This window comes from Gouania willdenowi, chromosome 19 (assembly GCF_900634775.1).
Source record: "Gouania willdenowi chromosome 19, fGouWil2.1, whole genome shotgun sequence".
Taxonomy (NCBI): domain Eukaryota; kingdom Metazoa; phylum Chordata; class Actinopteri; order Blenniiformes; family Gobiesocidae; genus Gouania; species Gouania willdenowi.
Window position 1 is genome coordinate 19,804,502 of NC_041062.1, and position 16,405 is coordinate 19,820,906.

At 36.7% G+C, this 16,405-nt stretch overlaps 1 protein-coding gene across 2 annotated transcripts; it reads right to left on the reverse strand.

Annotated features, from left to right (window-relative positions):
* Positions 1-791: 791 nt before the first annotated feature.
* LOC114481289 (terminal uridylyltransferase 7-like) lies at positions 792-14,745 on the reverse strand. 2 transcript variants are annotated; one of them, XM_028475985.1, is made up of 25 exons: positions 14,479-14,745; positions 12,548-12,693; positions 11,879-12,056; positions 11,707-11,795; positions 11,384-11,435; positions 11,183-11,252; positions 9,604-9,730; positions 9,407-9,526; positions 9,175-9,294; positions 8,074-8,251; positions 7,311-7,969; positions 7,077-7,227; positions 6,487-6,573; positions 6,282-6,382; positions 6,122-6,170; positions 5,196-5,299; positions 5,018-5,107; positions 4,809-4,922; positions 4,270-4,347; positions 4,009-4,186; positions 2,139-2,186; positions 1,961-2,052; positions 1,757-1,872; positions 1,464-1,666; positions 792-897 (listed from the first exon to the last, which is right to left on the reverse strand). In XM_028475985.1, the coding sequence occupies exons 3-25, from the start codon at positions 12,051-12,053 to the stop codon at positions 848-850; spliced, it is 3,051 nt and encodes a 1,016-aa protein (XP_028331786.1). In that variant the 5' UTR covers positions 12,054-12,056; positions 12,548-12,693; positions 14,479-14,745; the 3' UTR covers positions 792-847. The 2 variants fall into 2 exon arrangements, with proteins under 2 accessions (XP_028331786.1, XP_028331788.1); XM_028475987.1 differs by lacking the exons at positions 6,122-6,170; positions 6,282-6,382.
* Positions 14,746-16,405: the final 1,660 nt, after the last annotated feature.

Below are 16,405 nucleotides of genomic sequence, written 5' to 3' on the forward strand. Positions count from 1 at the left end.
GAATTAGCAGCAACAAAATTCAAAGGTGCCATGTCTCTCAGTGCAGCCAACGTACTGCAACACAGCTTTTCAGCAAATTCTGTAAGGCAAATAAATATATTTGTCTCCCCTATGAACTGAGTTTGCCTCTAGTTTAGGAGTTAGCGAGCAGAGCAGGCTGTAGCACTTATTTTAAATTTTACCAAACGTAAGCACCAGGTTTTACCCAACTTTCAAACCATCACATCACTTTTTAAATCATGTGCAAAGGCACTCAAAAGGCAGGATTATCAAATAAAAGCAGATACAACATAACTGACTCTGACCAACAACATCAACAGGCGAGACCCTTTAAAACTTAAAAAAAAGAAGAAAAAAACAGCTGAATTATTCAAATAAATCTGTAAAAATCCATAAGCTAAAAATGAAAAGTAGACTGGAGCTCAAACTAACACTGACATCTGTGTTAAATCTCAAAATTCAGCCTAAATATCACTAAATTATCACACTGAGGGCAATTGAATCAGTACAGATTCTAAAAGTCAAGTATGAGACAAAAACTAACATGTGCTACTATGGAAACGAAGCTTTCATCACAAAAGCACATCTGAAAGCTTCACACCTTTTTAAACAAAAGAAGTGTAAACAAATACATGATGTAGATGTATGATGAAAGATTGTTTGTTTTTGTTTGAAAGTTTAAAAAAAACTTCAGAGTGAATAAAAAAAACAAAAACAAAGTAGATAATTTTAATTCAAGTTTAATTCAAGTCGAGGAGTGCGGGATTTTTGACTTTTCATGATGACTTTGGCTTCCTGTCTGCCTTCGCAAGAGGAAAATCTCATGATTTAATCCCGCAGCAGCTGCTCATTCCATGGGGTTCCATCTTTGACCCAAACTGCAGTGGTATAAGCTTCCTGAAAGACACCAGAAAGAAATTGCTTTTATAGTAGTTACTCAAACTAAGTTAAATAATGAAAAAAGACCAATAACAGTCAACTGATTGATGAAATGCTATATTATTAGCAAAGAAATTATCTTAAATTGAAGGATAAAGCCACAGAATGAGACCTAGAACCACATGTAAAATAACAATTAATAGATTAACCAACACGGCGCATGTCGGACAAGAGGTCAGCAAGCGTAAAATCCAGAGTTGTGGGGATGAAAGATGAATGTGAATGAGCTGGAACCACTACATTTATTTTATTGTTATTAGACATTTCAGGCAACCCCAAGGTTGAAAAACGCTGGTGTCGCGTACTGAGTTTACCTCTGTACTGAGATCATAACCATGACATAATCCAATAAACAAATAAAACACAGGTCCGTTCACTTTGAAAACAAAAATAAACAAAAATGAATTTCATTTTTGGAGAAGAGGCAAAGTTTTCTATCCTTGCAGTACCTGAGCAAAAACGAAAACATCCCAGTGTCACAGTGTGTGTGTGCGTGTGTATTAAATGTAAATGCTGGTGCAAACCTGGGAAGATTCTGTTTAGCTCACAGTTCTTCTTGATGTGGTTATTTGAGCCACAGAGGAAGCAGCATCGAGTGTCCACTGCATCATTTTTCCTCCAGTGTTTATTCCTGAATCTGAACTGACCCTGGTTTCCACCCTCAGGTGAATCCATCACGTAACAAAAATGCTCAAATCTCTTTTCAGAGTCCATTTTTTGCCAGGAGCTGAGTAAAAAAATAGAAAAAAACCCCAATAATTTTTAACAACCAAGATGATCAATTTTTACTTAAATTTGCACCAGGTGGTGGTCCTACTTTCTACGCAGGGGACACTCCCTCAAGAAGTGGCCAATCCGGCCACAAATGTGGCAGCAGCGATCGTTGGGAGCAGATTCGCCTTCAGTTAAAAGTTGAGGATCCAAGAAATACTCCTGAGAAGAATGCAGAGATCAGAATTCATACAACTATTTAAAAAACAGTTTCAGACATTAAAAGTGTGCTTGTACAATGGTTACAAACCATGTGATTGGGGTACTCAGGAGGAAAGCTTTTGACTGGTGTGCCAAACACCTTCCTGGCATTGATGAAAGCCTTCATGATGAAATTAGCCACTAGTGAAAGGAGAAAAGAAAAACACGTGAACATGAGAACAAAATAAATAAATTAATAAATAAATAGGGGAAAAAATAAATCCTACTTTTCCTCGATACGCCAACGCCCAAATTATGATTCAAGTCAAATGGATCTGTGAAGGGAAACATAAACAAGATGAATAAACAATTTATTAGCTTTGCATCAATCGATGGACTAAAGTACCATGTTTTCTGGTGTATAGGACACTATGTTTAAAATTTACTGACAGTCACCCCTACAGCAGAATGACTGAACTTAACAACCACTGAATAACACTGAACTGAACATTCAAAAATGAGCATCAAATAATGTGGGAAAAGGGAAAGCACTCAAAGCTTTAATAACAGGACGGATGCGTCGTGGTCCGTGTGCAGGACGACGCCCAAGTGGAGGGAAGTTGCGTGTGAGTGAGTGACTGTAGAAGTCATGCATCTGTTGATAATTTGTTTTTATTTTCTGTGCCTAAAAAAAGACATTTGCTTGAATAAAAAGCGAATATAGGTAATAAATGGAAGTTTCCCGACCGGGGAGCGATGCTAGCGCGTATGCAATTATGGTGGGAAGAGTGTATAATAAGTACAATAGGGTTTAAAATGTAAGATACATCAGTCAGTTTGTAATAGTCAAATCACCACATTAGGTTTGTACAGGATTGACTGACTCAGAGCCAGGACTTGACACTTCTGAGGCGATGGTGCACGGTAAGAAGAACGGACAGAGGGAGCGGAGAATTAGTCTGGATCCAGTAAAAACTGACCATAAAAAGCTATAAATGGACTGATATGCAAACGTGGAGCAGTGAGGAGGAGACTTCATGTGGAGATGGAAACTTATCAGGTGAAACTGATCAGAATATACGGAATTAAACAGAAATTTCCGTTATTGTCAGGCAAAAGTATAACAGCCCGCCTACCTGCCCGTTCTGATTGGCTGAGTTGTTTGAAAGACACTCTAATCAGCCAATAGAGCGCGGCCAATGTAACGATGCGGCTTTTACGTGCATTTTCTTGGAAAATGCCTACATTCTTGGAATGCGGCTCTATAGCCCGGAAAATACAATAAATGTTCCATTTTTTTCCTAGGTGTCGTTAAAGCTGCAGTTTGTAGAATCGTGAGGCGCGCCATGCTCCCCCCTCTCCTCCTGAATGAACCTCACTGATCTTCTAGGGAAAGCCTGTGTGCACATGCACAACTGTAGAACTCATTGCGACTGTTTTCTCCATAGAGTCCAGTAACAAAGGTAAGGACTTTATCTTGTGTTATTCAAGAGTTTTCTGATGTTTTAGAAACATGAAAGCACGTATCACTCAATGCTGTGAGAACAGTAAGATTCTCAGAGTCACAGCTACTCCTCACACACAAGCAGCAGCTGCAGCTGATCCCAGCTGATCAGAACAGACACACACACATCCAGACTGCAGATGAATTGTGTCTGTTATTTTCACCTTAGATAATGTTTCTTTTAGCTTTACGAGCTATTTATCCCGTTTGTTATCACACGCTCTCTCTGACTCGGTATACCTGCCACACACACCGAGTCAGAGGGACGTCCACGGAGTCAGCCATTCCTCCTACACACGTTTGAGCCTTTATTCTTTTTCTCTTCCTTTTTCCTCTTGCTTTGCCGTGTAACCGCTGTGCTAAAGGCCATGTTAGAGACTTCCGCTTGAATTTAATGCAGTGGAACTGTCCCTATTCTCAGATCGCAAACAGCCAATAGTAATGCTTAAAACAGCTCATGGGATCGCCCTGTTGGTAAAAAGATCTCTGATTGGCTGGCATTTACAGGGCCAGGAGAAGGAGAAGAGATTCACTGTCCACTCAGAACACTTTGGATTACAATATGCTCAAAGATGATTATGAATTTTTGAACAAAAAACATCAAAAAAATATTACGTATTGCAGCTTTAACAATGCAAGCCAAACAATCTGACCTTCGATGCATATCGGTTTGGTCGACCACTGCTTTCTGAAGGTGGTGATACGAGCTCGCTGTCGCACGCACACGATGTGCTCCCTGAAGTCAAATTCTTCAGTGTAGAAGCGAAGCAGGCCGAGCCACAGCTCCCCCACAGTCTCAGTGTTCTTACCACACATGGGCCAGCGACTGGGCTGCAGGTGATCATCAATAACAGTGTGTTAACTAAACACAGTGAGACAATGTCTTATTACCAATCACTAAACTAAATACTCACAAGGTTTTTTAGGTCATCAAAGAAATACACATTCCAGCCATCAACTAGGACTTGTGGCTTCTTCTCTCCATCATAGATCTGAAACAAATGATAAAAATAAGAGAATTGACTTCTAAATGTCTCCTAGATGAATCTGCTAGTGAGAGAGTTAAGAAAATACTATTAAATCACTTTTAATCAAAATATTAGATACTGTTTCGCATAATTAAATAGAAATTGGTCAAAAAATCTAGGAAATTTAAAGTGAAGATTCTGTTGGGATTTTTTATCACTTATTGCTTGGATATTGTTGGTTTCTTATATTTTACATATACGTAGAAATGCAAACAAACTAGGGAACAATAATGTTGGAATTACTTGTTTTACCGAATAAAATCTGTGGCCCACTTGAGATCAAAATGCTACGTATTTGGCCCCTGAACTAAAACGAGTTTGACACCACTGTTCTATATCATTGCGAGGAGTCAAAAATTGTTGGATAAAGCTGCAACATTGACTTTCTATGAGTTTTTCTGTTTTAAGAAGCAGGTCATTTTCACCTCCTGGAGCACAGGGATAACTGGAGGGTTCCTCTGTTGGAGGAAGAACAGCACCATGAGAGTGTAGGCATAGGACGAAAGACTTCCACGTGAAGCCTCCCCGATGTCACACATCTGTAACAGAACAAACACAATAACACTACTCTTTAGGGACAGGAAACACCATTTGATTTGAATGCCTTGGCCGTGGTTTTGAAGACAATGCTGACCTTGGCAAACACCTTCATGACGTAACATAGAACCTTGACTCTTCTGTCAATGGCAGCGTACGAGGCGAGCATACGTGTGTTGTGAAGGGCCTGAAAAAGAGAACAAGGCTTTACCCAAAAACAAGACAAAGTGTAATCCAGTGGTTTGTATTTATTGACATAGGGAAAAAAGTCCTACCAGTGTGTTGTAAAGGCTGATGTCTCCCTCTAAGCCACTCTGCACGTGGCAGAACTTCAGAATGGGCACTTTAGCTGTTGTGATGGCTGTTATGTTCTCCAGTTCTAATAAAAAAAAAAAACACATGTGGAAACACGTTTAGTGAAAATCATTTGTAAGATTTGTTGCATTTATTAACAAAGTAACAACAAAACTGTTTCAATTTTAGAGAAATGTCACATCTGTAGGGGTTAATCAGCCTAATTTCCTGATTGAATTCTGATTATTAAAGTTTTGATTTAACTAAAAACCTTTTTTCTACTAATAATAATTATCAGCTCTTCAAGATGGCGCCGCGTATGGCTGCTTCGGTGTGTTTGTTTGCATCATTTTGTCGTAAATTCCGTGTACTTGAATATATCCATCTTTTATATTTATTATTATTATAGCGTTTCTGGTTTGTTTTTTATTTTTTGCACCATCCACCAAGTATGATTTCTTGTATTATCTTTTAAACTGTACTTGGCGAATAAAACTTTTTTGATTCTGATTATATTTTTGATTATTAACAAAAATGGATCAGTCAGCAGCTGAATTATTTGACTTCTCCATTTCCTCTCTACTCCAGTTTGATTATCCAAATAAGGACGACTCGCCTGTTTTTAATACAATCTGTAAAATGTAAATGATTGATCTTTAGAAATGTATCGATTCATAATCAATGATAAATGTGCAATTTATCAATTATCAAGTTGTTTCAACACCCCTACACAGCAACTATCAGAAACAGATTTATTTTCTTAAAAATCAAGTGTTGAAAGCAAACCTTTCTATTTGTGAATTTAGAACATTTTATAATATAAACAAAAACCTGACAGAAAAGCTGCCCCTGAACCAAAGTGTGCATAATACAGTCCTGTGTTTTCTTTACATCTGCTTTGTTTTACCTGAATATTTCCTCAGCATTCTCTCCAGCCTCATGATGACGTCAACGTCCTGTCATAAGAAAACATTTTTAGGTTCCACCAACATGATTAAATGCCTCTTAAAAATCATATATCCCTTCAACTTTTCTTTAAAAATTGGTTGGTGATTTTACAAACTCACATTAACAGTTTCCTTCCCCTCCAGAACCATACAGATGTCAAGGTCACTCTGTCTGAAGCCAAAGCCATTTTTGGAAGACCCAAAGAGCTGTAGTTTAGCCTCTGTTTGTCAAAAAACAAAGCCAGAATTATAGACTCTTGTTTTGTAGATCATTTTAGTTTGAAAAGCCTTCATTGTTCTGAAGGGAAGTGTTGGTGTAACTTACCTGGAAACTGGTTCCTGATGAAAGTCTCAAGGTCTTTAAGGATGTACTCACGCACATAGGCTTCATGCTCAACAAGAGCAAAGTCAGCTAAAAAGAAGAGAATGTAAAATAAAATAATTCTCAAATTGTTGGCCAAAACAAACAAAACTTACTGATAAAGGTGTTTCAAGTATCATTTTATTTAATTTTTTTAACTTACAGTATACTTTTTAGTTAAACTAAAAACTTATTGTTTAACCCTTTTAAAATGTATTTGTTTCATGTAAGGACCCGTTTGCTGGTCGTTTATTAAATGAGAACATTTTACCAAAATAAACCTGATTGTGTCCAACATGACAATTAAATACAAACAAAATTAAACAAAAGAATTTATAAATATTATGATCACAAATACACTAATTTTCTGCCATTTCAGCACTTTGGTCAAATCTTTGCCACAAATTAAATGTTCATATTTCCAAAAATGCTTACTTATCATTTGATTTTTGGTCAACAAAACAAGAGTTTTAATGAGAAGTGTTATGTTTTTGGTGTTGCTGAGCATTTATCCATTTATTTATGAGCAGCTGACTTTGAAGAAAAATACTCACCGAAACACTGCTCACAAACTTTGTTGATCATTTGGAGGAACTTTGGAGTCATGGAGGGAAAAGGGTTGAGCTGTCCGTTCTTTAAATCATCAGGACAGTCTTTCTTCTGATGGCCATCACATTTGCACAAGCCGCACACCACCATGTGTGTCTAAATGATAAAGAAAAGGTAAAATAATCTATGATCCTATAAAATAATTTCATCCAATCACTGAGACGTGATGTGGCGTTTACCTTTCCTGCAGTGAAAGCCTGTCTTGAGAACTTATAAACATATCTGCTTCGTTTGCCGCTCTTGTTTTTGTTTTCATTTGATGTGTTTGTAGGATGTGTCTCATCCTCATCCAACGAGCCAGGTGTGTCCACATCTAGACCCTCGTCATCTGACAAAAGCTCTTCCCCAGAAACCTGATCCCCAATTAAAACCTCTTCATCCTCCGTGGTGAAACTGTCCAAGTGGCTTCGACCCACGTCACTGAAAACCTCTTCAATCTGCACCTCATCCTGCTCCTCTGAGACACAGTTTCTACCCTGATCCAGTTCTCCTTTGTCGACATCATCGTTGGAGTCACTGAATTCTTCAACTTCCTCCTCAATGATACAATCAGAGTCTTCGGGCCCGTTTTCTAAAGCTTCAGGCTGACTTGTGAATTCAGGCTTGAGGCTGAGCAGGTCAAATTCAGGCTTGAGGCTGAGCAGGTAAAAGTCAAACAGGCCTGAAACATCTTCACCAGCATTTGCCCGCTGAGTGGGACCTTTCCCCATCTCTACATTGTGAGCATGAAGTGGAGAACCAAAGTACATGTATGTGGTTTTCAGGCAGTGCATGACGTAGTCGTACATTTGCTGGTTCTTCAAGGTGCGAGCTACGTTTCTCTTCACAGAAAATGGATCTGAAACAGACAAAATGACACAGACAGAGGAGTGAGTACAGGACATGCAAAAAAAAACACACACACACACACACACCAAAAGGTTGGCGTCAAATTCCACTGACCTTCCACAGCGATTTGACTCTTTGGCCAATCTTTCATGGACTGAGAGAGCACGACACCAGTGCGCACGCTTATTACATTATCAGCAATGTTGAACTCAAGTGAATAGAAGCGAAGCATCTCAATCCAGAGAAGTCCAACGTCCACTGGTGGGTGTAGGGACTGAAATGCCAGTGGCACCTGAGAACAAACACAACATATGAAGATAGTGATTCTCCCACAATTGAAAAATTGTCACTGTCTCTACAAATGTTAACTTTAAAATGATTTATTTTTAGTTTATACAGTTGGAAACAAAACTTTCCAACGTGGAACCAGATGAGTAAATATTACACTAATTGGGAAAAATTGATTGTGTATGTAAGTGAAAAGTAATTGTTGAGCCATTTATGTATAAACCGACTAGTATCCCGCTTTTTATTCTTTCATCACGATAAATTGTTGTTTTGTTTTGTCTACAAACGGTTATAGAAATTTAACTGGGAAACACGTCAATAATTTGTGTTCCCGTTTACAACAAAGGTTGCATTTTTTACGCAGACTAACGAGTGTTTGGTGTCAATCGTGTTTATGATTTATCAGGCTGTTTTAGAAAGCATTATTCGTGACAAAATGCCAGCGTGGTACGGTAATCTCTCTGTCCAGTTGAGGTCAAAATGAAGGCTGTAGGAGAGACTTAAAACTCTCCCTGTGGTCCATGTATGAACAGTGCAATCTCAGACGAGCATAACACATTTTATCTGACCCCTCTCATCATCTACCCTGAGTATGAACTCCATCCGTCTGGCAGGCGATACAGAGCCCCGAAGTGGAAACTCACACTCTATAAAAATTCCTTTGTTCCGACCTAATCAGGGTTTTGAACGGTGCCTCCTAAAAATGTAGCCGGACTGCGCAATAATGCCATGGAGTTTTATGTTATGTAATCTTATCTTTTTATTCCTTCTATTTTATGTGTTTTTCTTATCTTGCTGTATTTTATTTTTATTCATTTTCTGCATGTTAATCTCTCTAGGTCCTCTAAATTTCCCTACGGAGACAAATAAGTGTATTGTATCGTATCATGAATAAAGTAAAAAAAAAAAATGCATCTCCATCATTACCTTGCCCTCTGTCATCTGTGATGATCCATTGGTGGAAGGTGTATAGGCCCAGTGTATGAATCCATCCTTCACATGCGTGAGACTGAAGTCTGACAGTCTGCTGAGTGAAAACACCTTAATCTGAAGACAATCAATGGGTTTCATTAGAGGTCATTTAGATCAAGCTGATGAGGGCATTTTAAATTCATGTATATTAAATTTGATTTTCATGTTGGAAAAATGAGAAACCAACCTCCTGGTTGAGGTAGGTAGGCAGGAGAGACACTCTGCGTTTCTGTAGGAAGTAAATCACCAGCAGGGCAAAGATATACGGGGCCAGGCCTCCTTCCTCCGCACGATCAATGTCACAGATCTAAATTGCAAAAAGAATTATTGTGATGTAAGCAAACAGAGAAACATGTTGGAATCACTTTTAATGAAAAGTCATACCTTGGCCCAGCGTCTGAAGCCCAGAACCAGTGGGAGGAGGAGAGGCTCCGTACGAACCATCTCAGAGAGATAACAGCTGGTTTGGAATGCATTTTCATTCCCAGCACTCACTTTACACACCAGACCACTGTACAAAAACATACATTACACAGATTCATAATTAATCACTGCTAATTGCATGTAGGATGATAACGTTTTAATAGCATCTTCTAAATGCTTTGATTTATGTCATTTATAAAGCCTCCGATTTTCTGTGATTGTGGAAAACAGAAAAAACACATGTTGAAACCAAGAAAGCAATTTTTTTTTTTCGTCTCTTGTTTTATTTAAAAGTTGGAAATGGGTAAACCCTAAAATAAAGAGATTCTGAAATGAAAAACCTGAGCCCCAACATTTACTAGCAAAATGTCAAATATTCCAGACACTCTAAGTCTAGGAAGACGGTGGTTTGTCGTTTTGGTTGGTCTTATAAATATGTTTTGATTGGTGTCTATCGTACGTATTATTTACTTTCAATTTACAGGTATTTGGAAAATTGTGTTCATTTTATTTATTCATGTATTCGTGTGTTACGGCTGAATTTACGGTTGACCTCATTTGGAGACATGATTTATTGCTCTGGTTGAATGATGGAGTCCAGGAGAAGCATTGATGATTTTATATAAAAAAGTTTATTCTATTGCTAAGTAAAAAGGTACAAGATGGAACAAAAGAAGTGACCGTCCCGGCCGGAGGTCCGATGATTGAGTGAGACACAGTTCTGATCCAATACGTATATTCCCCTCAGTCCCCCTCCCTCCTCCCCCCAGGAGATTGAGATAGAGGCAGAGGGAGGAGGTGAGGACAGAGGGTGAAAAAGGAAAGACAGTTTGTTCTTTTGGGTCTAAACAACCAGTTCTGTTATCTGTCGGTTGTCATAGAGACGGAGGAGTGTGCGTTTGTGTTTGTGTGTGTGAATGAATGTGTATGGCGTGTGTGTGTGACATGTGACTGTGTGAGCATGTGAGTGCGCACACAGAGTGCCTATGCGTCCTTGTGCGATTATTGTTTTGGGGAGATAAGGTGGTGGCTTTTGACAAGGCAGTTTGACCCAGCAAAGTTGAAGACATGAAAATCACACAATGGAAAGTTACCCAAGGCTTAAGGATTAAAATATATGAACTAATAATTTCGCCCCCCACACGTGTTTATATCTATGGGTGTGTGTGTGTGTGTGTATGTCTCTCTCTCTCTCTCTCTCTCTCTCTCTCTCTCTCTCTATATATATATATATATATATATATATATATATATATATAAGTGTGTGCGAAAAATACTAATTTTGTGTTTCTTTTTAATCTTATGGATATCCAATATTACAATATCTATTACTTTGCTTAGTTTAACACTATCGTTGCTATTATTCCTAAAACGACTATCATTGTTACGGTTATTATTATCAGCTCTTCTTTTGTTGTTTTTATGCACATCATTACTGTACCAAATGTGGAAATCTTTGTTCATTGAGTGCCAAAAATGTGTAATAAAAATTATTTTGAAAGAAATATATCTATATGCCAGACACTTGGAAGATACTAACCTCTGTTTGTCTTTGCAGACGACCACTGGCACAGTGGCATGAAAATCCCCCTCCACATCCACAAAGAGTCCTGTAGGGAAAAAAAGAACAAAAAAAAACAGGACATATTTGGTGTGAACTTTCAGTGAAAGTAAAGCTCTTCATTAAATTTATGGTAAAATAATGTATAATTAACAAAATATTGACTAGGAGGTCACTCACCGCTCACAGAGAGGCTGTTCTTGACCAACAAAAGTACATCTGGTAGGTTCATCTGTGAATACATTCCATTTAAAAGCCTTTACACAACATTAATACAATATAAAACAGGCAAATTACATGGTGAAATATACGTTAATGCTGCCATTTGATTAGATAACAAAACAGATGTTTCAAGTGTTATATTCCTACATTTCACACTTATTCTTCTTACCATTAGAGGTAAACCTACTTCAAATTAAATCTGGATCTTCTTCAACATACATTTGCTTAGAAACAATAAAGTAAATGTGTATATAGACACAATTTCACATTGCACCACTCACATGAGGTGGATACTGAATGTCAATATTGACGTCTGAATCCTTAAATCCAAATTTAGTGCGAGATGATCCATAGAGCCTGAGTCGGATTTCTACGGAGAAAAAGACACTGAATTATAACGGGAGAAAAGTAAGCTGACAGTAATTTCTGATGAGTCACTCCTAAGCATCTCACCAGGCAGGACGGAGATGAGGAAGTCTTGCATGACGGAGACGACACTTTGTCTCGTCTCAACATCCTGGTCATTTATACCGTGTTCCAGAACAACAGCCTCCAGTGCAGCACGGACTCCGTTAATCTGCTCTGCACTCGGAGGCTGCATCTCAGTCAGGATCTCCTGTTTTAACATCTCCTGTAACATAGAGTGTTTTCATCAGCAAATATATAAAATATGTGATGTTGCAAAGAGTGCAGGTGTATAGAGACTTCTAAACCGTAGAAAATATAAAATATTCAATTTAAATACTGGCAATTGACTGACATCACTCGGCATTTACGGTTACTACTAAAGCTGCAACAACGAATCGATAAAAATAATTTATTAAAAGCATTGGAAACAGTGCAAAAAATGTCTTAAAAGTAGAAATAAAAAAGTGCAGAAAAGGCATTTATATTTTATGGCGAAGTGACAGAATTTGGAGCAAAAATGCATTAAATGGAGCAAAAACATGACAAGAAAAAGTGATGAAAATAGGTTAAAATAAGGCAAGTTGAGTTTAGTTGCAGAAAAATAAGCAAAAATGAGCTCCAATTGACCCCCTCCCAGTGTCTCCTGACCCCAAGATTGAGAACCCCTGGTCTAAATAATATTCATCAACCCGAGCAGCACCCTAAGAAGTTTACCTTTTTAAGGCTGTATATGCTCTCCTGCTTAAGTCGCTGCTCTGCCTGGAGAAGTTCTAACTTTTCGTTGGGAGAGATCACGGCCTCTTCTGAAACAAAACCCTCCACAGGAGATTGGTTCTTGTTTTTGGTTTTTGGTTTTTCTCCTAAAAAATTTAAAAAAAAAAAAAAGTTTACTAAACACTTCTCTTGCTATTCAAATTTGGAAAGGAACAAATGTTGTGTTGACTTTCTTTTTGGAAAACAAACACTTGATTATTGGATTCTGAAAAAAGACATTTTCGAAAGAAAAAACATAAACAGTAGAGTCCTTACTATAATTATAAAAACAATAACAAAATAGTATCTGTATGCTGTTTAAAAGATTAAATAAACTAGTGTATTATTTTATCATTTTATTATATTTCATTTTATCATCATTGATATAACGTATCAATATACTGCATATATATGATGAAGTAGAAAAAGTCCTCATGGCTAAATTTGAACTTAATAAATATTCTATTTTATTAAAACTCTGAAATTCTCCTCTCAAAAACTGAAAAAAGCCTAAACTTTAAATTTTGTCATCAGTACTAGACCTTAAACGGTTATGCTACGAAGCCAGATTACCTCTTATCGCGCTAACTTCCAGGATTTAATCAGTGTGTGCTGTCCTACGAAGCTCGCTAACGTCTTACGGAGCTAAATCACCATGGTAACTTAGGCTGAACAACTAACCTGCTCGGGACCAGGTTTTGTTCTGACTAAGATCTTAGCAGGTGCTAAAGCCCTCATTCATATCTGATGGACTGATCTACAGTCAGCTGATGAAGCCTATGTCTCTGTATGTGCAGACGAGTGAAGTCATTTGTTCATTCATTCATACGCTACAGTGAGGCTGACAGCATCAGCAGGAATATACTACAGCTCTCATCTCAGTGTGTGATAAATAGAGGTCCACCTGAATAGAAACACTCGCGTGCATTTATATATTTTTTTAATAGTTAACAATTAGATTTAGATTTAACATTGACATTATCATTGCATGCCAAAAGCAAATATCACAATTTTTTGCTGTAAATATGGTCAAAGGTAATGTAATTTTTTTTTTATTAAAATCTAAATGTAAAGTGTTTAAATATAAATCCAAATGTTATATTTCAATATAAATCTAAATTAAAAAATGAAGCATTTAAGACAATAATAATAATAATATTGCATTGGATTTATATAGCGCTTTATTTTGGTGACTCAAAACGCTTTACATGGCATTATTCTTTCACACCACACTTAGTGGTGGTAAGCTACTATAGTAGCCACAGCTGCTCTGGGGCAGACTGACAGAAGCAAGGCTGCCATAGTGCGCCATCGGCCCCTCCTACCACCACCAGCACTCACTCACACACTACATTCATACTAGGCAATGTGGGTAAAGTGTCTTGCCTAAGGACACAATGGCAGATACCACTGGATCAACTGCCACCCCCACATTTAACATTCAGATTTACCTTTAGATTCATTATTTAACATTTAGATTTAGATTTAACATTGGCATTGTAATTGTACAAGAAATCATAAGAATATCACAAATGTTGCTGTAAATGTGGTCTAAAGTAACAAAAAAAATCAGATACATTTTTTAAAAAATCTAAATGTTAAGTATTAAATCTAAATGTTACATTTGATTCTAAACGTTAAATCTAAATCTAAATGTAAAAAAAAAAACATTTAAGATTTAGATTGAATATTTAACATTTAGATTTAATATTTAACATTTAGATTTGATATGACGTGATTTGACGTGAGTAGCTAGCTGAACAGTTAGCAAACAGCTAGTCCTGGCACAGTTTCTTCAACAGTTTCCATGTTTTTTTCTTCAAACTACATCACTAAATGATGAATATAGTACAGTCAGAAGTAAACAACGTTGACCGAGTGTGTTAAAGTACCTTATGGCGGCTATAGATGCGTCTCGGTGCTCAAAGCTGACTTGGACTGATCGCTACTCTTACAGATCCGCTGAAGGAAGGGTACACATTCAATTCACACTGTCCGTGTCTCAATGTTCTCTGCTCGTTCACGCCAGAAACAATCCACTGCCTGGTCTCACACGGATAAAACACGTACTTTGTTTGCTTTCATGTGTTTTGAAAATAAGGCTGATACGGATCGAACACGTACTTTGTTTCCTTTCATCTATTCGAAAATAAGGCTGACACGAGTCCACTGTTGTTGACCTTTTTACTGTTGTCATAGTTACTACTCACTCATAGAAATGTAATAACAATGATTTACCTCAACACATTTCAAATGTTTTCAATGAAATAATATTTAACTTAGCGTAGAGCTGCCAGAGGGAAATAAATACATATTTTACATCACTGTACGAACAATATAGTATATAGTACAAAAGTGATATTATATTGTACAAACATTAAACTTCTATTGTACGAACAATATACGTATATTGTATGGACAATAGTATTGTACAAACATGATAGAATATTATACTAACATTGTAATTTTTTACCAGAGTTACAGCAAAAATATAATTAATGTCAATGTTAAATCTAAATGAAATGTTAAAATTAAGCATTGAAGATGTACATTTAAGAAATAAATTTAACATTTTGCATTTATATTTATATGTAATATTTAAAAATTAGATTTAGATTTAACATTGACATTATCATTGCATGCCAAAAGCAAATTTCACAATTTTTTGCTGTAAATATGGTCAAAGGTAATGTAATTTTTTTTTTTTTTTATTAAAATCTAAATGTTAAGTGTTTGAATATAAATCCAAATGTTATATTTCAATCTAAATTTAAATTAAAAAATTAAGCATTTGAGATAATAACAATAATAATAATAACAATAACAATAATAATAATAATAATAATAATAATAATAATAATAATAATAATAATAATATTGCATTGGATTTATATAGCGCTTTATTTTGGTGACTCAAAACGCTTTACATGGCATTATTCTTTCACGCCACACTTACTGTAGTGGTGGTAAGCTACTATAGTAGCCACAGCTGCCCTGGGGCAGACTGACAGAAGCAAGGCTGCCATAGTGCGCCATCGGCCCCTCCTACCACCACCAGCACTCACTCACACACTACATTCATACTAGGCAATGTGGATTTATTATTTAACATTTAGATTTAGATTTAATATTGGCATTGTAATTGTACAAGAAATCATAAGAATATCACAAATGTTGCTGTAAATGTGGTCTAAAGTAACAAAAAAAATCACATACATTTTTTAAAAATCTAAATGTTAAGTATTAAATCTAAATGTTACACTTGATTCTAAATGTTAAAGCTAAATCTAAATATTAAAAAAAAACATTTAAGATTTAGATTGAATATTTAACATTTAGATTTAATATTTAACATTTAGATTTGATATTTAACATTTAGATTTATTATTTAGATTTAGTTTTGACATTTAGATTTAAGATTGACATTGTATTTTTACGAAAAAATTAAATTTCACAAATCTGTAAATCTGTTCAGAAGTAACAAAAAAAAACATTGATTGTTGCTAAATGTTTCGAAAATTTGCTGTTTATTTTGCATGTGCAACCTTACAATCGGTGCCCCATACTTAATTGGGGATTATGGGGGAGTCTACCAGATGTGTGACATATGGTTTAAGGTTCAGCCTAATTATTATTTCTTTTTAAAGGGTCACGTGCAGGCTATAGTATAGGTGTGGTTGCCTGTGGCGACGGCAGAGGTGAGCCGCGCGAGCGGGGGAGACCCCGGGAAAATAAAAGTGACGTCACCAAACCAAACCAACCCCATAGAGACGGAAGACGTCTCGCGTATAGGGATTGTTTTCCAGAGGACACGCTGGG

Bases quoted from the DNA above. Each gene is read 5' to 3' on its own strand.
- LOC114481289 (XM_028475985.1), bottom strand. From the start codon at position 12,053: ATGTTAAAACAGGAGATCCTGACTGAGATGCAGCCTCCGAGTGCAGAG. The intron at 9,527-9,603 runs GTATGACTTTTC...TTTGCAATTTAG, and splicing joins GCTTCAGACGCTGGGCCAAG to ATCTGTGACATTGATCGTGC. The intron at 7,228-7,310 runs GTAAACGCCACA...TTTATCATTTAG, and splicing joins AGGCTTTCACTGCAGGAAAG to ACACACATGGTGGTGTGCGG.